Here is a 24,065-nt window from a genome sequence, read left to right on the forward strand (position 1 = left end):
TTGAGAACAGTGAAATTAAATGTGCTGCTACACAATGCTAAGAACAGTACTTAAGCTTCCACCTAGCTTTTTTTATATCAAGCTTGATCTGTTTGATCAGTGATAGTACCCTGTTTTTCTCACTATTCACAATAACACTCCACTTCATCTGCTACACCCCAAGCAAATATATGTACCACTGTGAACCTGATGTTAGCCTTACCTCTTGAATTTGCTCGAGGACCACTAGTTATCCCACCTCGTTTATAGCACTGCTGGTAATTAACATCCTAAAAGAGAACAGAATATTAGGAAGTTGGCTATAAGCAAATCTGAAAACAAGTGGGGCTAACAAATTAGTACTTTTTAATTTGCACAATTAATTCAAGCTCTAGAATAGACAATGATGGAGTTCAGAATTAAGATGCAGATGAACAGCCTTATTTATGGAAAATTTACTTTTACAATAGCTTGTATGAAATTAAAGACTGAACTATACACTCACTTCAGTTCATTGAGCAATACCTTAAATCTCAGGTCTGTTGGAAGTCCATGAGTCTGCACAGAAGAATATATTTCGTTTCAAAGCTGAAGACCCTCCATGAACCTTTGCTTTCTTACATTGGTTTTTTTGATTTTTTTTTTGCCTAACCATGTTCTCAGACAGTCCATTTAGGAGTTCATTATTTTATACTACAGAGTACCAACTTTAAAATCCATAGTAAAATAGACTCGTTATACCACATCTTATTTGCCATCTGTTTGCATTTCAGAGATTCCCTTCAGACTAAAATCAACCTGTCAGAGGTGTTATCTGTCTGAACTGACTTCCTATTTCAGCTGCTGCCTACTGTTCCAAAAAAAGGGTTTTGTCTAGGAAACAAAACTAACCTCTAGCTTGTAAGGAATAGTTCACCTATGAAGACAGTGAAAAGCTACAGTATTAGAAAACTTAGCTCCTGTACAGTGCTCAAGAGGCTACTGGAAACAAAGTCAATACTTACCCTCTGAGAATATGGCATTCCAGCATAATCTCTACCAGGGAACTGCAGCTGGCCATAGTTGCCATTAGTTATTGAAGGTGAGCCTCTGTAAGCATCAAAACCTGTTCAAATAAAGTTGATTATTCCATGTCATTCATTGTTTGGTTTACAGTACAAGTCCAGAATACAACTAGAGCTCCCTTTTGGCAATTATCATGTGTATTAAGTTATGCAGTTACACATCTATTCCTTAATTCAGGATTTGGAGCAGAGTCTCACTACTACAAAGAATGCATTTCATTAGCTACTCAGAACTACCCACTGTGGATGCATCAAAATTACATGTTTAAAAGTATTAACAGACTTTAACAATTGCCTGTTTGATACTAATGGGACTTCACAGAACAGCTGAAAAACTTGCTAGATCCAGAGACAGGATTTAACATGGAATTAAGAAATTCTTTTGCTATTACAGATGCTTAGCTATTACTGTTATTTAGGTACTAAGTGTTATACATTTAGGTGCTACTGTAATATTTAGCCTCTTTAGCTATTAGACTAACTACCAAAGAGGAGCTGCAAGCAATTTAGTACCAGACACTACCAAAGCCTTAACTGCTGTTAAGTTAGAACTATACAACTCATTGTCTCGTATGTGTTCCTACAAGGTATTGAGCAGTCTCAGCCCAATAACTGAAACAGCTATCACAGACTAAGTGCCCTTCCACTTTGAAGTGGAATAGGCCACAGCTACCAACAACCTTAAGTTAGTATCTGCTTAAAGTCAGCTGAAACTTTCTATATTACTTCAGCTAGCAGTAGAATAGCAACTGATTGCAGAGACCAAACAATCTTCCTCTTAAAATTCTTCAGTTTGTTATTAATCCAGAAGGGCTCTCCACTACTGGGAACCTCTCCTCCATCCTGGTTTCTGCTGCTAATATTAAAGCCAGCAGTGCTAACCAAAGAGTATCTTGTTTGGGGCAAATACTGCAAGTGACATCTGAAGAGAAAATACCTGCCCAGAATGTTAGCATGACAGATGCCAAGAAAAAAGGTGATAAAAAGTTCAGAATGGTAAATGAAATAGCAAGCAGAAGAGTCTATACAATTATGTAATTTAATAACCTATTAGTGAAAGTTTCTACTTTCATAATTCAAAAGGCTATGAAATTGCTCTGCCAGTTCACCTGACACCTAAAGCACAGGGACTACAAGTCAGAATGAACTTGCCTAAATTCTACAACAGAAGACCCCATTCTCTGCACATGGCTCTTCAAGTCTTGTTTTAAGAAGTTTCACATACAGAACCTAAATTTAATAACCATGTTGTGTTAAATCATGTTCTAGTGTTACTACAGTAGATTTTTTTTAAGGTGGTAGTAAATACAGACATACCTTTGTACCCACCAGGGGAACGATATGAATTAGCCAGTGACCTTCCACCTCTAGCAGATCCTCTGACAGACCCACGACTGTTAAGGTAAGGCTGAGGGGGTCTGGGAATAACATTAGTCTGTGCTGGATAAAAGGCAAGGCTACCATTGCTAACAGGAACAGCTCCATCAGGTTGATAATTCACTGCTTAAAACAGAAGGCACAGATGAATTCAAAGCTTTTATAACTGTAAGAAGTTACCACACCTAGAAGCAAGGGCTGCATTAGGAAGTTCAGAGATTAAGCTGCTCTGAATATCCTGTTCTTCTGCCCCTTCATTACTTCAAATAAGTGAGGATCCTCCCCTTTGTTCTATAGAGTGTAATGCTGTTAAAGTATAGTGTAGACAGCCCAGGCTGTCAGTGTAAGCCTCTAATGCATTCAACAAGATTCAGTTGCATAGGTCAGAACAAGCTTGCCAGCAGCATCAAGAAAATAACCAAGCTAGAACAAAAATCAAGTAACACCTGATTAAGAATTTTCACTTAGAACCAACACTGTTCTACTATCAGATAGACCCCTGAGGTCTTGCTAAACTAAGTCACCTCAGTGTTGACATCCTTCAAAGCGATGAGACAAACTTATTGCTATCTAGATAAGATTAAAACAACTGTGGAAAGCTACATATTTGGTTCCAGTCTCTTGAACTGACATTCCTACCACATGTTATTAGGTAGTTCAACACCAAGCAACAGGTATCCAAGATGCTTTTCACTCACAGAGTGGTTGAATGGTTAAGCTTTAAATACAGAGCTTGCAGCCATGAATGTGTTTCCACAGGACCGTGCTTTATATCAATCCAAAAAGCTTAAAATTCATCTAGAGCAACAGTCTAAACCCCTTTCTGAAGTCTGCAGAGCACAAGATTAATCAAAATCATCATGTTCCACCAAAAAACTGTATAAAAGGCTGACCACCTGTAGTATCAGTGATGAGAAGGAGCATTCAAGCTAAACGTGCTTTCCTGACTGCTATACATTCTTTGGAGCTCTTAATCTTCACATAGTATCAGTCTATTTCTAGTATAATTCCTATGAAGATTCTTCTGGCAGAAAAACAGTAGTTTTAAGTGACCTTGAGTCACTTCATTAGTCAGTCTTATAAATCCAGATCCCTAGTTGTCAGCTTCCTTTCATTCTGGAACCTGTTTCAGGCATATTTAGGGGCTAGTTTCATTTCAAACTGTGTCAGCTATATAAATTCACATGGTACAGTATCTGAATGTCAAGCAGGTCAGTTGTGTTGAATAAGGCAGCTCAAGACCCCACTTATGATAAGCTTAGTATTCCTCAGGTCAGACTGAAAACTTATCCCAACTTTCTTATTTAGCATTCAGCAACTCCCAGCACTAGACAGCACTAGTGTCTATTAGCAGAGACCAAATTAATGGTTCCAAATAAGAGGATTTCATCATTGCTTCAATTCCAAGCAAACAAGTGTTTGACTGACAAGTACCACTGCATACTTGAATCTCCCACCTACTGGGAAATTCAGGCATGTAAGTGACACTGTCCATGCAACTAGTATAGAAACTAGTTTGAAGCAGCCTTTCATCCTGCTAGCAGTTTTGAAATTAAGTTTACATACCATACCATCAACTAGATTAGAGTTGATGTAACCCTGATGTTAACAGGTGCTACATAAGTGTTTAAGAATTTCACTGAGTTGGAAGAACTCACAGCACATGTTAATGAATTAAAATACTACTATAACCTGAAGATCTTTAAAGACTACTTGAAATACAGATACAAGTACAGTTCTCACCTGAAGACAGAGATTCTTGTGAAAGAGAGGTTTGTTCTGCAACATGAGAAGATTGCAACTGGCATTGAGGAGGAGTCTGTGTACTTGCTGTAGAGAAACTCTGGTTATATCCTGCTGAATATGAAGAATCCTCTTTAGTTTCCTGGTCTTTACGTGGAGGCAGTGGTGCATTCACTTTAAATACCTACAACATATTTCAAGACAAGTGCTTAACACTACCAGCTAAAGTCTCTGCCTAATGCCACCACCCTGCTATGCCATGATTTAAATCCATAAGCCTAGATCAGTTTCTAGAACACCGTTTCTTAGAAATAATCAAGAACATTGTACTTCAACCCATCCTTTTCCCTATCAGTAAACTTACAGAACTTATTCTTGTTTGCACAGCTACTACCCAAGAAACATAGCTTGACTGACCATAGCTACCATACTTCATCAACAGCACAGCTACCATACAATGAACTATTTTCCTTATATGGGAAATCCACTGTTAAATTCACTGACTACCTGTCCTACAGCTTTTGACCTGAAGCTGGGATAGCCTATACTGAAATGAGATATTCACATTTGGGAAGAATTTGGGTCTTTATACATGTCTTGGAACCCGATGCAACACTACTATCCACTCATACCATATTAGACAGCCTTCACCCCTTTGGTAAATTGAGCCTCAACTTTCCTGCTCATTTTAAGTTCCCTCAGAGTAAACATGTAATCTAAGTAATAGTCTTGTAATTCAAATTTTAATGTTATAGCCTGGGCAGTAAGGTGGTGCACAGATATTACTGTTAGTTAAATCTAATCAACCAGAGTTCAGTCACTCCAGTGACTGTATTGCTTTAGAGCCAAAACCCCAAAATTACCAGAATTGATGCTGTCAAAAGTGACAACTAGTATCAAGGCCAAACAGGAAAGTAGTCTATTTTGAGTAAAAGGATCTAAATTTCACATAAAGAGCTGTCAGCAGTACTGATACTGAGTCTAGAGGTGTATCTGACCATTTTCCAAGACTATAAACTGTCTGAAGACAGACCAGGGCAAAACTGCAGCTAGATGCACGGATCAGCTTCACAGCTTGACAATTCTTGTCATTTGCAGAAGCCTCTATAATTAAAATGGGAAATGAACACTTTTTCCAGGGTCAAGAAACCAAGTACTGCCTCTAAGAGGGAGCCAACACAGAAACCCCTCATGATACTGAAGTGTTCAGTGTAAGTTTTGAACCATTATAAAACAACACATTCTTTTTTTTCACTTTACCAGATGAAGTGATCAAAGTGATCCAAAGCAATCCTCCTTCTAAAAGATATTTGAGGATGCTGTGCAGTCAGGCTGTCAACACCCACATCCTGGAGTATTTGTAGCAAGTGGACTACTTTTTCCTACAGTGAGGGTTACAGGTGGAATTCTAATAAGAGGACTAGGGCTACAGGTAGGATCTGCCTTTAAGCTTCCATAAGCACAATGGCAGCAATAGGATGTTCAGACATCTGAGGACATGTAATCAGATGCTTCCATTACTGTCACTGTACTATCACTATCTGGCAAGGAACCATCTGACTCCTGGCTATCTACTGAAATCTAATGGCTTTGTTTTCCTGGCAGCAATGAGAATCTAAGCAATGCAGGGAAGAAGAAAACCCAGCACTGCAAAGTTAAAGACTGCTACCACTACAGGAGGAATTAACATCCTAGCAATTTAGCAACAGATGGTTGCCAGTTTGACCCAAAAATCCCAAGAGAAATCTTGAACATTCAACAGCTCTGAAAACACAACAGCATTAATTCAAGTGAACTTTCAGTGGTAGCATTATGATCAAAAGCACTCTGAACACAGACGCTAGGTTCAGATATAATTAGAATGACTGAGACCAAGACTCCATATTTATATCATGACAGATGCTTATTTTATAGACTGGGTCCCCAGAAAAACTCTGGATTCCTTCATCATAGCATGCTGCTATTTCACCACTTTCATGCAAAATCACCACCCAGCCACTTAGCATAATTTAAAATAGATCTGGCTTAGAAAGAACCACCGCCCTACCACCACTTGCCTTATTTATAATGTATATCAAAATTCTGTACCTCTGAGGAAGGTGCTACTTGAACCTCTTCTACAAATACAGAAAACCAAGGAGAAAGTCATGGTAGTGATTTACTACAGACCACACCAGGATATCACAGATGTTTTAGTCACTAATTCCTGTGCTTTGAAAGGCTATTAGCTACCTTCTTCCACCAAATCCTACCACATATGTCTCAATACTGCAAGATGCAGATTGTCCAGCAAGTTGTGGAACTGCACTGGTACCTTTGTTGAAATGGAGAATGCCTTTGGAGAATCTCAACCACCTCTTTCTAAGCTTGCTTTTGAGCAAGAACATTAAGTGAAAGTTCCTAGTATCTTCTGAAGAAGGTATCAGAGGAGTAAATAAGACCAAGTACAGGGAAGGGAACATTAAGAACTAAATGGAGACCCTTCCTCTGAGTCCCTCTAAGCTTGCGCTACAGATTATGAGACAGTAGTAATGTTAGAGAACATTAGTAATGATGTAGGGCCTGAAAAAATAGTATCTATTTGCAAGAAACACCACTCAGTCTGTGTGGACTATTCCCTAGACATCTATATCAACTACATGTTAATGAGATAGGATAATGAGCTACACCAGTCTTTACCAAGGACACATTTTCCATGATTCCAGTGGACTGAGTTTTACCCCACTAAACCAAACCATTTAAAAAGCAGCAAGACAGGTTCAGGCTTCAGCAAGCTTTTAATCCTAACAGCTATATACTTCAGGATTCCCTCTCTCCTCTGCAGTCTTTATTATTTGAAATCCATGCATAAGAACAGTTTAAGTACAGTCAACTTTACCTTGGGGCACAGCTACAAATCTGTTAATTTCAGGTCTGACTTCTCCCTCTTAGTTCCTTGAGGCTAAGATATCCTAGTATTAGATTTTGGGACTATACAGAGCAAAACCAGGATCTCTGTTCTTAGATGATCTGTTTTAAGTTCTGAAGGCACTGGAGAACCAGAGTTCTAATCTAGGTTTTTAACATTAAAACATCAAAATGATCTATCAAGTTCTGTACTATATCAAGAGGAGCCAGCTCCCCAGTGTTAAGACTAAGTTATTAGCATTATTGTCAATTATTCTTCTGTGGCCTCAAGTTGCATACTTACAGTCTGCATAGCCTGAAAGGGAGCTGCTGTTATTGTGACAGAACTGCTACTTGCTGGAGGAGACTGAAAGCTTTGCGCTTGTGGTACTGGCGACATGGAGGTGCTTGAAGTAGGCAATGGTGACTGTGGCTCACTTGGGAGGGGAATAGTTGCCTGAGGGAAGAACAAATGTAACGAAAGGTCACTTGATAGTTATCAGGCAGTAACAGAAGCAGTTAATTTGTTCTAAAGCCTAGACTGACAGAAGTCAGCAGTTTCTACAGGATGACATTTGGACATAGTAGAGCTACAAAATAGCTTTTGCTTACAATTTCAAATCTTGCTGTGCATCCTCAGCAAACAGTACTTCTATTGCAGTCTCTGCTGATTAAGTGAAATGTGCCTATGAGCTACTATACATACCACTCATTGTAATAATTTCACAATAAAGAGACATTAGCTATTTTTTCCCACCACTAAGGAAACATACAATGCCTTCTGTTCCATTTATTGGGAGATGATTCTCTGGCTGATATTAAAAGTGACTTCTCTTTTCCAAAGGAACTCAGGAAGTTTAGGGGGTTTGATTTTTTTTTCCCCTCCCAACTTAATCAATTATGTTTCAGATTAGAAATAATGCTGAGTTGTCCAGACAAAGTATTAACCAGCATTAAGTCTCATCTATGCAGACAGCAAAGTGAACTGTTGATTTAGAATACCAATATTTATAGGAATCAAAAGTCAAAAGGAATGTAAGGCTCTAGATGCATTTCAGCAACCAATGTATTTACCTTACCTGTATTTGTGATAGCTCACCTGGGCAATTTCAATCTTTTTCGGTATCAGTGGCTCAGAAATACGTGAACTTGTCTGATACAGTGGCTGGGAAGTATATTTCTCAGTCTCTTGAGAAAGTGATGCTGTTGCCTAGAAGAAGCCATACATGCACCTGCTATTACAAGAAGTATTGCAGAAAGCACAAAGTTCTGGTAGAGCTATGAAATACCAGTGCATAAGTTGAAACAAGTGGATTTTGAAAGACCATGACAAACATTAAGTCTAACGTAAGTGTACTAAATAGTCATCTTAACCAAAAGCTTCAAGTAATTAGCTTTAGAGATTCAGACTCAGATTACCATTCTTACACAACAGGTTGTACAACTAACCCTGCAAAGTCAGGTAATTTTAAGAACTGTAGATTGCTTCAAGCAGTTATTTACAATGAAGTCTGTGACACACACCTGTCTCATTGAATTAAATGGAAAGACATGTCTGATGTTAAGCTTCTGGTAAGCTCTGTCAAACAAGGCTTCAGAGCCAAACTTTGGTTTGCTTTTGTGAAACCTGCATGTTCTACAGTTAGCTCACACCTGTAAGGCCAAGTTTAACAGTTGCTTATACTTAGATACACGGCCTAGGGCTAAAGACTACCAGTCCCATTCTCACCATGTATACCATCACAGGTGCAGACAGAACTGGTATGCACTTGCATACCAGGAGAGTGCACTGTCACCATGGAGTGTATTCCCTGGTTGTGCTGGGACCAAACTACTGCTTTCCATGAGAAGCAGGACTGGAAAAGAAAGACACCATATTTCAAGCCTAAGGGACTAGAGATATGCTGGGCACAAGCAACCCTAATTCCAAACAATAAGTTCGCAAAAACACTCAGAACATTCTACTAAATCAGATGTTCTACATTTAGTACAGCACAAGTCGTCTGGATGCATATTAAACAGCAAAATTATTTAATCCTTGTCAGCACAAGAAGTCTTATGACACCGTAGAAGTGAGAGAAGGTGTCAAGAACCAGGCCAAAACTGCTGATTCAAGAGGCAGCAAGACTATAACATCCCTGTCGAGACTGTTGTATTCAGCTATACAGTATATTAAAGAATAGAGTAAATGCTACATGCACAGTATACTGATAGCATCTACATCATCAGCAAAAACACATTTAAAAAGCATGAACATTTCCATTATAATCTACATACACTGTGTTAGAGAGTCCAACAGGAAAGAGCCAGCTGTGTTTCTGAACACAGCAACACACTTAGCAAGAGATCTTTAAGACAGTGATTTGCATAAATTGAAACACTATTTTCAGCTCTAAACAGTATTTGAATGCTAGTTGAAGACTTAACTGCACATAAATACAGTTAAGAAAGCAAAGTTTGAGGTCTTGGCTGAACATCAGGAAGTCAAATTCCCAGTATTTCTTCAGTTAGTGCTTGAGAGAACACCTCAGTCTTCAGCCTACACAGAAGTCTGCTATTTCATTACAATATCCATCCCAATTTATGCATCCTCTATGTTGTCATTAGAGGGAATATTCTACACTGTAAGCAAAGCAAATATTTATGCCACTCATGTTCCCACAAGAATATGCACCACACTTTCTAGCCTGCATTCTTCATTGCACACCCGTTCCATTTCAAGGGGCAGACTGTTCACTTTGCATTCACGCAGTATTAGGAAGACTTTTTCCAACCATCTTTAAGTATTCCAGAATGTAGGCTATACTATTGCTGTTACTTGTATCCCTGTATGTTGTTCAAGTATAGTTATTCAGGAGAGGCCCCACCACAGCTTTCTGTTAGGACTAGTTATCACACAGATCTTTGAATGCCAGTGAACCCCAGGGTATATTACCTGTGGTGTCTGTGGTGTCACCAAGTCTTCAGTTTCAGAGCCAGAAAGAGTCTGATCAGCAGATGCTAGGGAAGTATTTGAACCATGCAGTGTCATGGATGAAGCAGCAGCCTTGCAAGAAGAGAAAACTGAGATAAGGTTTTGAAAGATTATCTTAAATGCTTGGTTTCACCAGAACTCACGCTCTGGGCACTTCCAAGTAAACCTCAGAACAAGGCAGGAGCTGAAGTGCTTTGACCGGTTAGTCTAAGTTTCTTAGGAATTCTTGTTAGTGGCAAGGAAACCTATTTAAAAGCCAAAGTAGGAAGACATCCAAGCACAGTAAGTGGATTTAAGGTTCACTTAACCATGGCTACCAAAGCTTGAGACATTATCTTTGGCATAAGTGAGGATCTCAAAGATGAAGACACGCACTATCTAGGAAAGAAGCAGCATGTTCTTCTGCACACAACTATTAACTATGACTTGAATCTATGGGTTAAACATTCAAACTATTTCAGCATGTCTTCAACATGTTTTACTTCAGGAAATTTCAAACATTTGTTGCTGCTTTTCAAGCAGAAGAGCAACAATTTTGTCAGCATTTGAGTGATACTAAGCTACTAAGTTATCTGACATTTGTTACAAAACTACTGACAACAGAAAAAATTAAAGTACCAAGTCTATTCTAGTGAATAACCTCTATCATTCCTTGGCTACAGCTCTGCCTCCTCAGGGCAGTCCTAACTTCAACTTACTTGAAGAGGCTGTTGAAGAAAATCACTCTGACTTGGCAGTTTCTGTTCTTTTGAAGCTGTAAAAAAGAATGCGTTAAGCAACATTAACTTTTAAACTCAAACATTACATATAGTTTCAGTGTGCAGCTCTACTTTTTGAAAACATTTGGTGTATGAAGATGCACACTATTTTTAGTGTGCACTGCAAATATTTAGACTTAGCATCAGTAAACTACATCCAACTGAAAACTTCAGTTTCTTTTTTGTAAAAGAGGACAGGTATTCAATAAGAATATTTCTACCACAAAAGAGATACCCACTTTCCAGATTAAAAAAGCAATATTTAATAAACTGGGTAATTGTGTTTTACAGTACAAGAGCCACCCAAACAGTTTCTTATCATGGCCCATTGTAGAAAGTTCCAGGTTTCTAAGTGTAGCTAGATAACTGCTCTTTATCCTGAGCTCATTCACAGCTTGTGTCTATATGCACCACATCTAGACAAGTTTGTTACACAGATACAGCATGTCAGTTCTGCAGCTGGGTTCAGATACACATGCCATTCAGTGATTATACAAGCATTCCATTTCCAGGCAGATGCACCAATTTAAGCCACCTCCAGCAACAAATAAGCAGGTAAACTGCCTTTTTTATCAGATATTGGTATTCTTTATAATTAGACAAGCTGTCTTCACCAGGCCTACTGATCTACAGCCCAAGCAAACCCTGTTAGGGTTTGCAAAATCTTACATACAATTTACACTTACAGTATTACCTACCTACAGGACTACTTGCTGCAGTAACTGAAGGTGGCTGGGATGGACCAATGGCACTTGGTGAAGCTTTATCAAAATCCAGAATGGACTCCTTTTAAAAAAAAGATCATTGGTTGTGAGAAAAAAAATTAAACTCCAGATACAAACGAAACATTCTCATTTGACAAGTTGATGTTAGCTAATTAGAGCTAGATTCATTCATTTGGTGCAAACATGCATCATCAGCACTGTTTTCCCTAACCCAGTAGGAATTGGAGCTTTGTGCTGCAACAGCAGAGAAAAACATACTTGCATGAAGTTGTAAGTCCCTTGTATCTGAGTCATCAGATCCTGAAGTTTTTCCCTTCTCAATACTGGATCTTTTGGAAGAGTTGAAGTAGAGCAAAATTCTGCAGCTGGCTGATGTACAGGTTTAGGCACCTAATAAGGAAAAAAGATATTAAATCTAATACTGGAAGCAAGACAAGCTGTCTTATCCAATATACTTCCAGAGAAACCTATAGGTGTCACACCATGGCCCAAGGAGTTCTGTGCTGTTATTGATACTTCCTGAATCAAGCTTTCACTCTGTTTAAAAAAAAAATCAGCTTACTGTTGCCACAACTAGTTAAGCCACAGAATTAATTCACTTAATTCAGTTTCTTACAGTCAAATGTACAGAAGACAATAAGTTGCCTGCATTTAGTGCAAAATTAGGCACCTCCATCTAAGGAAACCCACATATTTAAGGCCACAACAAACTTAAAAATCAAAGCTGCATCACTCAAGGTTTAAAACATACTTTCTCCCAGTAGAGCCCACACCAATAAATACAGATCTTTTATTAGGACAGCATTTCCAGACATTCTGAAGAAACTGTGCCCAAGAGATACATTGCAAGCAGGTTACTCAGGATTAGACCTAAGTGCTTCCACTAACAAGCTGGATACTCTCAATGCACCAGCTCCCGCAGAAAGTATTACACTAAACTTTTCAAAGTTTGGCATAAAAATACACCTGTGCTCCCACATGGCAGCTTAACTTTGTAGCTAAATAAGGACTTTGGCAGGGCCTTACTACTCTTTGCTTGTTTCAGATGGTCCCTTAACAGTTCATCCCAACTGGTTCTCACTTCACTTAGATGGAAATGTTTTCTCAGAGAATAGGCAAGTCTAAGGTTACAGAAACATCATGATAGTAAACTCCTTAAATAGCAGAAGCCCTGTTATTTACAGAGTGACAATAATATTAGACTGTCTAGATAGTTTAACATGTCTTTTGAAAGCAGCCTGGGGAAGAGGTAGGCTTGTTATAAGTATTTTAAAACCATAATTTTTAGTGATTCTCTAAAGCTTTGCTGCTCTTATGTTTGTCTATGCAGCTAGAGGGAGGCAAATCTGAAGACATTAAGTAGTTGCATTATTTCAACTGGCCCAAATGTTGAGACACACAGGAACATGTGAAAGCCTTTACTTTCCTACAATACAAACATTTGTCTTTCTAATAGGAGGTTATTACTTCAATATACTGTATAGCAGTATAGTTGAGTATTTGTATGAAGTCATTAGAAGACTATGACAGAAGGACATGTGTCATGACATTTGTCACACTAAATTCAAAACAAATTGAGGGAATGTTCTTTGTCTAGTTTTAGGACAACAAGCCCAAAAAACACTCTTGCATTTCTTCAACAATTACCTGAAACTAATCACTAGCATTTGCAGAAATTCCAATAGCATGCACAGGGAAGAAGCTTGCAGGGTTTAGTGAGCTTCACAAAGCATAACCCATGTACATGCAACACATCATTAACTCTGGAGGACTCCATTTCTAATATCTATGTGGCCCACATGATAGCTACTTGTTGAGCTCTGAGAAGTTTTACTTTATCCTAGAGCTAGAAGAGTGCATCTTTGTACTACTCTATCTTAATTAGTATTTCTGATTTAGAAGCACTACCTTTAACTACTGACTATGCAAGTTTATATTGCTGTATAGTTTCCAATAATGAACAGGAACTAAAGCTATTAAGGATCTAAGTACAGGACAAAAGACACAGTTGAATAAAGTTAAATCTTAGCAAGTTATAGATTAAGTTACTAGGAATCTGAATCCTCCCGTCTATCACTATTAGCCCTCACTTACAAGCAGACTTAATCTTAAAACACTTGCTGTCATGGTAAATCCATTATGGGTCAAACTGAGTAATGCTTCTATTATCCTCTTCCTCCTCACTACAGTTTACTAAGACACAAGTACACTACCAAACTGGTTCTGTATGTTTGCAAATAGGTAACAGAAGCTTTTCACCTTTAAGTTACCTAACCAGGTCAAGTCTGGCAGTGTCTGAAGCTATTAAGATTGTCCACTACCTACATAAGTTAGACTTGCACATTAAGTGCAAACAAGACCAGCCTCAAGAGCATGTAAGCAGAAGAGACTGCAGTGTTTCACTTGTGGTTGCAAAGATGATCAATCTTCTGTATGCTTTTACAATTTGTTAGTCTTCATCTCCTTCCCCAGCTCATACTCTGTGCATTATACTGGTAGCATTCTTTACATCAACTAGAAGAGCAAGCATACACTGTTACATGTATGATATTAGGGCTTTAAGCCAGGATTGAAACATTGAGACTCTCCATTCTGTAGAATTTATTTTCTAATTCCTGCAAATATTAAAATACACCAGCCAGAAGTAGCTATACTGAAGTTACCTCATATTGATTTGCTGTTTTGCTGGTACTTAGGTGTTCAAAACTAGAATATTTAAGTGCAATACAGAGCATACACAAAAAAGTATCAGGTAGTTGAAGTATTTCAGGTTTTATGCCTTTATAAAAAGAGATGCTTTGAAAAAGAGCAGGTGCCTGACAACCTTAAGATGGTTTTAAACCAAGTTTTTTTCTAGCCTACAGTTAGATGCTGTTTCTGGAAGTCATTACAAGCTGGTAACAGATTGAGTTTAGTAACCTGTTAGTCCAGTTCACATCAAACTTATACATGCTGAGATCACTTAACATTAGTGGTTCAAGCAACATTCAGGTTAGAGTTTTACACAGCACTGATAAGTTTAGGGTCTAATTTGTCATAATATGTTTCTGAAACCTAACTTCAACACTACCTGGACATTCAGCAAAAACTGTTTTGACTTATGTCCAGAGAACTGACTAAAAATGGAGTTGAAACACCTAGAATTTGTTTTAGGACCTGTTAAACCATTGCAAATAAACCAATGTAAAGGCACACTGACCACTTTGGAATTTCACTAGTCAGAGTGCCAATATACTAGGTACTCTTGTTAAAGCTTGATTTTTTTTTTTTAGAGACTGAATGTCTACTTACACATAACACTACTCTAACATATATTTCAACCACCTCATATGCTAGTAAAACTGCATTCTATGATACAGGACCTCAACTCCTCTTTAGATTCGTTAGCTGTGGAGTACTAAATGAGCTGAAATGGTGATACCTAAGCTGTAATCACAAGTGATCACCAGCTGTGCCATGCAGATATACAATTAACATTTGCTTTCTACTCAGAGCAGCATTCACAGCAGGTATGAATGAAATGGTACTGGATGACAGCACAAGCCAAATTGTTCTGCTTTCACATAGCAGGTCACAACTTCAGCTCTAAGTCTGCTGGTCCACAGGTTGCGCAAACATTTAAATAGAATAACAGTTTAACAGGCCTGCACATCAGCTCACTCTGCTGTCTTAGGCTCAACTTCTTATGTATTGCACCTTATGGTACATTAAGTTAAATAAGCATATTTTAAGATCTCAAAACCTAGCAGTTTATTAAAAGATCTCAGAGCTCTAACAGTTATTTCAGGGAGTAAAGAAAGGTTAATTTCAGCTCCAGAAAGCAGCAGCAGGGACACAGGCCTTTTATCTACCATGCCTAGATCCCTGCACAAGGTCATTTATAGATTCTCCCTGGGAGTGAAATGGATCCAGCTATAGCACTGCATTGCCTCTTCTTTCTTCATCTAAGCAAAGGCAAGAGAAATTTCATTATCCAAAAAGTTTAATATGACTTTAATTGTTCTTTATATACACCTCACAAGCCAAAGATATCTTCATTTTGAAAAAATTGGTTATGGAAACTACCTAGGTTGACAGGTCACTATTTTCTATTCATTCAATGTACTTTTGATATTAGGATTTGTCAATAGCTACTAAGCAAAAATAAAGCCAGCTGGTGTTTCACTACGGTCTATGTAAATTAAAGTTTGAATACTTTAAAAAATATGCTTTGTTTACTTAATTCAGCAATCCAGCTTAACCAACCTCACATTCCATAATTTAGTTTAATTTTGCTGACATGCAAACCTGCACATTACTATGCAGATTCCTAGGCAGTCTGCAAGTTTCCCCAACTGACTGTAGACCCTCCTTTTTCCTTACTGCATCAAAGTTTTGTCCACCACTTAAGCCATCCATCTGTCCATCCTATATAAAAATAAGAGCCCCATCTCATTAGGAAGCATCTTACATTTAAGCTTTAAGGTAATCTGACACCAGAAATTCCAAGGCATCTTAAAGTGCTTGAGACTATTCCAATACTTCAGAGAGTTTTAGTTACAGTAATACTATGCATAGTCAGGTGCACAACACCTACTTGTGCTCAGAGTTACTTAGCAAGGCAACCAGGTTTTATACCTGTACCACCACCACCAGTGGACACAAGATTCTACTCAGCTTGCATGTAAAGATGAATCAAGCTGAAACACCTTAATCCCATTTTGTTACCCAGTGCTGCATGTTACATACTCTTTTAATTTCTTGTTCAACCTTCTGTTTGCGCTCCCGCCTCTAGGCACAAGAACATCCATTTTTCAGTTATGCCAAGTTTACTGACAAGATTTAAGCTTAATCATTTGCTATGAGTAATATGGAATGATTCTGCTTTCTTGCAGAAACAAGACAGTAGTGCTGACAACATCATGTAAAGGGGATTGCTCAATTCCCCATATTTTCTTCCTGAAGTCTAACTCTAGATTAAACACTGCTGTTAATGACATATGATGGTAGACAAATCAGAGCCCAGTTATCTGGTTTTACAGTTATCAGAATTGTTGCTACCCAAGGACAGGTGAGAAAGAACGTAATGTAACCAGAGGCTAGCAGCCTGCTCAGCTGTAAGCCCTGCAACAGCTTTCATTTTACATTTCTAAAACAAACTGCACTACTGTAACTCTCCAGAACAGCAGTATGGTTTATGCATTCATCTGGAAATACATATTTAAGCCCCTGTACAGTTAGTATTGCTTGATCTAGATGTTAGATCTCTCTTGAATCAGCAGCTATTTTAATCAAAAGCCTAAAAAATTACTGAAGTGCTATTTGCATGCAGCCACAGACAAAGTATTTGATCCCTGGATGAGTCATACCTGCTTTGTACTGATAACAGTGGACAGAGCCAATAGCTAGGGATGAACTAAGTTAATTCTTCTGTCTTATGCATAAAGCAGTTATTCAAGGCTCGAATACAGCAATACTGTGTTGATGTAAAAAGCAAAGCAGACCATCTTGCTATTCAAATATAAAGTTTAACTGTCAATTATTTCCCCCAAGAAAGAATGAAATAGGAGCCTAAATATAGGCCTACAAAATGCACCTTATAAAGCCTCTGCTAAGAGGTAGCTTTAGTCCAATACACTAGTGTCAAAAGCTTATGACAGGTAATACTACATATGCCAACTCACTTCTTTGGGTTCCATATCAAACTTCTTTGGCCCCATCTGCTCCTTTGGCCCAACACTTGCAGCTCCCCAGGACTTCGGAGGGTTCTGTAACTGCTGTGATGACAGTTGCTGCTGCCTGTCAGCTTTTTCCCAAGCCTCTCGAGTCTCCTGCTTCTTTTGTTCTGGCTCCTCCCTAACATGTGCAGCCCAAGCCTTCACAGGCTCCTGCTTCTTTTGCTCTGGCTCTTCCCTAACAGGCATTTCCCATGATTTCACAGGCTCTGGCTTCTTTTGTTCTGGTTGCTCCCTAGTTTGGGTTACCCAAGGTTTTGGAGATTCCTGCTTTTGTTCTGGTTCTTCCTTAACTTTTGTTACCCAAGGTTTTGGGGACTCCTGCTTTTTCTGTTCCTGCTCTTCCCTAACTTTTGCTACCCATGGCTTAGGTGATTCCTGTTTCTTCTGGTCCTGCTCTTCCCTAACCTTTGCTACCCAAGGTTTGGGGGACTCCTGCTCCTCTCGGACACGTGCTACCCAGGCCTTTGGAGCTTCTTGCTTCTTCTGTTCTTCCTCCTCAACACGGGTCTCCCAGGGCTTTGTAGACTCACGCTTCTGTTCCTCCTCTTTCACACGAGCTTCCCAAGGCTTTGGAGAATCTGGTCTTTTTGGTTCTTGCTGCCTAACACGAGCTTCCCAAGGCTTTAAGGTCTCTTGTTTCGGCTTCTGTTCCTGCTCTTCAATATCAACAAGCATTTCCCAGGACTTTGGAGGTTCTTGCTTTCTAGCACATTCAGCTTCCCAAGATTTGGGCTCTTCTGGCTTCTTCTTGACAGAGTATTCTGCTTCAGGCAAATAACGCCTGTTGAGAAACTATATAGACCAGAGAAACTTAATGGCTCCCAAGAAAACATTTTGCTACTACAGTTCAGGTCAGTTAAGTTAGGTCACCCAGCTATTGAAAATTTCTGACTAAAAGCAGAGCCTAGACAGTTTAAGCACTAGCCATAGAAACTATGTGGACAGCCATGGCTTTATCCTACAACACAGCAGACTAGCTTTGCTTGGCAGGCCACAGAGAAGCATGAAACAGTCCTCAACAGCACAAGTGAAACATACTTGAGCTAAGTGAATCTATTACCCTTATCCTCAAGGCTAACTGATGTTCCTAGGCAGTGACAATATCAAGTTCAATTGTGATTTTATAAAGGTAGCTCTCCTCCTAAGCATCTAAAATGCTGTGGTACTATATTAGTAGACATTCTGCTAAGCATAGCAGCACCATCTCCCCCAAAATCTTTGGCCCAGTAACCAAGTATAACCCTCATTCTTAATGGTGTTTAAATACTAAAAAGTCAGATTCTCAGATTTAGTACCACTGGACTACTACAACTCCAGGCTGTGTTTACTGTCAGTAAGTCTGAGAGTTCAATGAAGATGTTCTGAAGTTTTCCTGAGGTACCACTTTGTCATAAACCAAGTAAGTATGTGGAGTGAAAAATGTACAAGGCTCACTGGCTGAGCTTTTTTGTCCCTGACAAGTCACCAGAAAAGCTTTAGAGTCAGGTAACAGTGTTACCAATAGCTTACAAAAACTTGTTCTAGAGTACACCCTCTAGTGGGATACCTGGGAAACAGGGATTCAGCATTTTAAGAACCAGCATTTCCACTTACAAAAGGACACCCCTCCCCATCTTTTGAACCAAGTCTAATGGTTTTTACACTATTGCCAGTTGAAGCTCGAGTGCTTAACTCAGGAGTCTGAAGGGCTGCTGAAACAGGTCTACACCCCCCTATGCACACAAGTCTGTCTTGGGAACCCTACTTTTCTCACACATCAGAGCAAGACCTACATCATTCTCAACCCCACCAATATCAAGCCTACTGCAATAAGCTTAGCTTTTAGAGACAGCTTTAGTAGATGTGTATTTTCTCTCTCTTGTACTACACAAAAGATCAGTGTGTTTCCACTCTAAAGGCTGATGCTTTGGTTTATTCAGGAAAGTGCCAGAGCATTAAAGTACTATACTGCTTCATGTAATCCTGCCCCATTTATCCCAAAACACCCCAGAGAAGCCGTAAATTTGCAGTTAGAAATAGAAATACAACCAAGTCTTTAATGCTTCCTACGTAAAGCAACACCTAAGTTGCTGTTCAGACTCCCCTTTTAAGTTTAATAAAGGGCTGCAGAAGTGCAGTTATGCTTCTGATAAATCACAATACTAAAGGAAAGCAATTAGCAGTGGAGTATCTTACCTCCTGTGGCTGTATTTCAGACTTCATAAGCTCCATAATGGATTCTAGAGAAAGGATGTTAATTTGTTTCAACTGATCAAATGCAGAAAGGCAGACCAAACAGTAGCAAGTCTTTAATTCTATTTAAATAGTAGTGCCAATTGCTAAACCAGAGATTCTGAAAGCTCAGCTTGTCATTCAACATGCTATTTTTAGACAAGCTTTTATTTTCTGATTGTTTTACATTTGCAGAAGTTCAGTTAAGCAAGAAACATTTCATAGTATCCATAATTTGGTTATTGTAATATGTAACATTCCCTACACCAGACAATTCTCACATCTTCAACATTGAGACTTGCTCAGAATACAAAAACATCCTATTACTATGAATTAGATTTTTTTTCTACAATATTAGCCAGAATAGGGCTGCAAGCCTTGCAGGTTCCATTTTAGTTACTACATTGCAAGTAGGCTACAGCACAGGATTAGATTTAGCATCAAGCTACACAAAGTCAATGCTCAGTTCAAGCTTCTCCCAGCATTATGATACAGAAATTGAACCCTGTAATATTCCACCTGGTTCTTTGACAGACTCTCCTTTTGACATCTGTCTTGTTCTCTCAGATTTTCTATTTATTTCTTCTTCCAATTCTTTTACTGGCACAGTGGTGCGAGGAGTCGGAATACTTTCAAAGTAGCCAGAGTCTAGAAGTTTGGATAACAGGTCCTTCATGTGTTTATCTGAAGAGTAAAAATCCATGAAGTTAATACATGAAGACTTGAAATTAAGGGGTATTCAGATTACAGATCAAGACTTCTTACTTCCTCCCTTTATATAAATTGCAACTTCTCCAAGTTCACACATCTTACCAAGTTATAGCAATAAAACATTATTTGTTACACTGCTTTATATATTACAGCTGAAAACATCTTTGCAATCCAGAGGTAAGACTGCAGCTTTGTTTAAATACACACAAGGTAAACACTGAGCCACCTGGTCTCCCACATGCTTAGAAAGGGATTTGTTTACCATCTATAAGCCAGCCAGCATTGATAATAAAAGCATGTTGTGCAGACTGCAGCATATGTAAAGCTAAACAAAGTCACTATGGAACTGCCCTACAAGACCCTCTTCCCAGCAACAGGATGGTAAGTCTCAGAAGGAAAAGTTAGGAACTCCAAAAACAAGCAGGTATGGAGAAAGCAAGAGACTGTTCCAGACTGAACTTAATCCTCTGAAGTTTTGGAAAAGAGTCAAAGTTGACATGGTTGAAGAAAAACTTAACTATGTATTCTGAGAAGCACTGTCCAGTTTCCTCCTTTATGCAAAAAAGAGACAGCAGCTTAGAGTAGAGTGTAAGGCCTCAGAAGTATCAGTGATACTAGAAATTGTTCCAAAGGAGCTAGAGACAGGACACCCTTAAGAACAGGAAGAATATTCAGTGAAAGATCACTCCTACCAGTGACAACCATATGAACAAGAATAGTAGCTAGAATTTAATACAGATATAAGAAATTGTCTTCCAAGGCAGTGAATGCTAATAAGTCATAACAGCTTTATCTGAAGTTTAGCTTGCACACAAAAGGATGCAAGACTGACACTAAAGGGATAGCGATACTGACAAAATAGTCACAAAAGTTTAGATGATAGCCAAAAAGCTACAAAAGTTTGGAGTCCAAGATAACTAGGCAACCATCAATTCATGTCAACAGATACAAGGCTAAAGTTACCAGCCTGTAGCAATAGAAGGCCAGCTTACACTTTGTCCAAAACTATACGAAAAGAGTTAACACTTAGTTGTCAGTTCAACTATCTGTATGTGGAAATTAGATAGGGTACATTAGTGCTCTGGTCTAACAGTTTCAACAACATTACTGTCAATGACAAATGAAAGATCACTGCCACACAGCCATTACAAGATTGGAATAAATGGGACAAGCAAGGTCTGTCTGCAATACAAAAGACACTACAACTCAAGTAAGGACAGTTTCCTCAAGCAAGTTCTAAATAGGAACACAGAATGTGTACATTGGCTTACAGCCAGGTTTTTTGAAACTAAGCCACAGATGGAAGAAAATATGTAGAGTCCCACAGATTTTGGTGTGCTTGAAAAGTGAGGACACTTGCAACAGGTCAAAGACTGCACTGTGCATGATTAGAGATCACAGCAAGTTCCATTAATGATTATCCTTTCTTAGTGTGGTATCCTGCACTGTAGTCAGACAAGGGGTATGAGCCTGGAATTCCTACAAGGAGAGAGAATCTTCAATGCTGTGGGACCTTCAGCCTGGGGCCAATGAAGCTTTGTAATACACATCAGTATACTCAACTAAGAATTTCACAGCTGGGAATAGTGTTCCAATCTTAACCCATTTGCACATAACTATCCAAAAAGCTTCCCACTGCTGGTTATGTAAGGTATTATGCATCAGCTTTTGAATTACTACCATCATTATTCCTCAAAAAGGTGCTAGTACATTGGTAGAAGAGTAAGTCTTTACCTGGAAAAAGAAAGCATGCTGTATTATTATTGATCTGTACTTAAAAACAGAACTTCAAACAAACAGCAGTTCATCCTCGGATAACCGAGTTACACACAGCACTTGAAAGTGCTTAATTTAGTAGCCTTCCATGTAAAACCATTCACTGGTTTTAAGATGTTTAAATAGCACACAAATTTCAGATCTAAGTTATTTCTCTAGATGAGACACTCACATGTTGTTCCAACCACAGGTTTCTCACTTCCTTCTAGAAGGTCCCAGAAGTACAGAGATGATTGTTCCATCTGGTCTTCAACACTAAAACAATGACAGTTTTACAAGGTAGAATCCTAGCCAAGATCAAGTGTTGCAGTATCCCAGTACCCCTCAGTTTAAGACACTGACTGATGTTTAGCTTTCCAAATGAAGGCTGTATACATAGAGTGAATCCTAAGCCCATTATGCAGTACTGAAAGTGATTCATCTGTATCTGTTTGTACATGATTTAATCTAGCAAATGTAAGTTCTTTTGTTGGTAATTAAGACAGATTAGAGAGCCTAGCACTATCCCACAAGACCATATGGCTGGACTTCATTCCGAGTCAGGATTCCCAGACAGGGGAACAACTGCTGTTTAATCAGCTGATCACCCTGTTTATTGGACACACATGTGCAGGGGCAACCATCAACAGCTCCTGTCACTCTGCTAGTTATTGAGAAACTTCAACATAGGTCCATGATCCACCCCACCCCCTCCAGACAATGGATTTTTGAAGTCCACCATGATGAAATTCAGTATCCTAAACGAAAGGACTATGCTTCTTGTGGAAGTGTAATACAATGAGAATAAGCTAGAAATAAAGTTATTTCACTGGGATGAGAGACTCCTATTGTATAGCTTTTTATAAGCAGCTGGTCTTTAAAAGTTAACTTAAGAGCAACTATTAGGCAAGTTTAGCATACAACAAGTGATTAGAAGTTTTAGGAACTTAAGTCATGTTTGAATACGGAAATAATTACTCTTATCGATAAAGTGTTTCAACTTACCACCTAATAACTACTTTTTCTGTATTTAAATACAATTCTTACTACACTATCTTAAAAACAGACAGGCTGTCATGCTAAGCATAAGCCATCATAGTACAAGCATGGTGCCAAGTTAGTGCTGACATACATTACACCTGTTGACAACCTGTTACCTTAAAATGCATGACATTTAGTGCAGAGATATCAAAAATTTCAGTCAAATTTTTAAGACTGCTTTGAAGCTAATAGCAAGAGAGCCTCAGGACTACCACCTTATTTCCTTTGGAATGAAGAAGCACATCTGGATCATCATGTGAATGGAATATAGAACAGTTCTCCTGTGTTTACCACACTTTTTTCACTTCATGAACAGTGAGACCTCATGGAAGCAGCACACCACCAGCCTCCCTGCTTATGATGGTATTGGACTATCTCCCCTCAACCCCACAGGGAGACATAAGATGGCAGGGCTTGTACGTAACTTGCACAATTGTAATTACTGTAATTACTGCAGCTTCCCTGTAATGCTCAGAGTGAGGTAGATCTGCTACATCCCTAGTCTCAGACTAAAGCAAGTGTATTGAATAAATTAGTGTCCCAAAACATATTTCAAGACATGGCAGTATCAAACAGAGAACGTTTACTGTAATGAATGAAGCATACCAATTAGACAAAAATCTTTTACTTACCTCAAGTTCTCATTTCTTTCTGGACATGTCAGTTTTGCAAATCTTATGAGGTAGTCTAGTTCTTTAGAAGGCAAGTATATTGCACCATTCACACCACCTTTGAAATCTTTCTGAACATGCTCTTGAGTGAAGTTCTGCAGCACATACTGGACTTGAAGTATTGTGCGCAGTTTTTTCTTCTCTGCTTCAAGCTTCAATAGACTCTCTCTTCGCTGAGCCTTCCTCTGTGCTTTCAGCAGCTATTTCAATACATGAATTCAACAGTTAAACACAATGGTTTAGTAACAGGATTCTAGGATAAAACACATTGAGTTCTAGTATTGATCATCCTACATTGATCAAAATAACTATTAATTTTGGTTAGATAACAGAAGCTCCTAAGTCTCTTCAGATACCCAAGATCTTTCAAGCTCCTCCTCTGGAAGAGCTCCCCGTTTATCTACTAATTCTCTACACATAGCTTTTAGTCAAACTGGATACTGGTAGCTTCAC

The 24,065-nt window shown here is 38.7% G+C and overlaps 1 protein-coding gene across 13 annotated transcripts in view; it reads right to left on the reverse strand.

Annotated features, from left to right (window-relative positions):
* The window catches only part of CAPRIN2 (caprin family member 2), a 34,683-nt gene that overhangs the window by 2,201 nt on the left and 8,417 nt on the right, over positions 1-24,065 (reverse strand). For 2 of the 13 annotated variants that reach the window (XM_050901887.1, XM_050901871.1), the window contains exons 4-19: positions 23,574-23,812; positions 22,094-22,176; positions 19,954-20,118; positions 19,399-19,442; positions 17,170-18,015; positions 16,235-16,276; positions 11,765-11,896; positions 11,480-11,567; positions 10,722-10,777; positions 9,985-10,095; positions 8,149-8,259; positions 7,354-7,506; positions 4,164-4,347; positions 2,361-2,546; positions 984-1,084; positions 203-269 (exon numbers count right to left, since the gene is read on the reverse strand). In XM_050901887.1, the coding sequence (XP_050757844.1) occupies positions 203-269; positions 984-1,084; positions 2,361-2,546; positions 4,164-4,347; positions 7,354-7,506; positions 8,149-8,259; positions 9,985-10,095; positions 10,722-10,777; positions 11,480-11,567; positions 11,765-11,896; positions 16,235-16,276; positions 17,170-18,015; positions 19,399-19,442; positions 19,954-20,118; positions 22,094-22,176; positions 23,574-23,812 (2,608 nt within the window). The remainder of the gene's footprint in view (positions 1-202; positions 270-983; positions 1,085-2,360; positions 2,547-4,163; positions 4,348-7,353; positions 7,507-8,148; positions 8,260-9,984; positions 10,096-10,721; positions 10,778-11,479; positions 11,568-11,764; positions 11,897-16,234; positions 16,277-17,169; positions 18,016-19,398; positions 19,443-19,953; positions 20,119-22,093; positions 22,177-23,573; positions 23,813-24,065) is intronic. The other 11 variants (XM_050901879.1, XM_050901934.1, XM_050901927.1 and 8 more) reach the window with 11 other exon arrangements.

The sequence above is a fragment of the Gymnogyps californianus genome, chromosome 1 (genome assembly GCF_018139145.2).
Source record: "Gymnogyps californianus isolate 813 chromosome 1, ASM1813914v2, whole genome shotgun sequence".
NCBI classification, from domain to species: domain Eukaryota; kingdom Metazoa; phylum Chordata; class Aves; order Accipitriformes; family Cathartidae; genus Gymnogyps; species Gymnogyps californianus.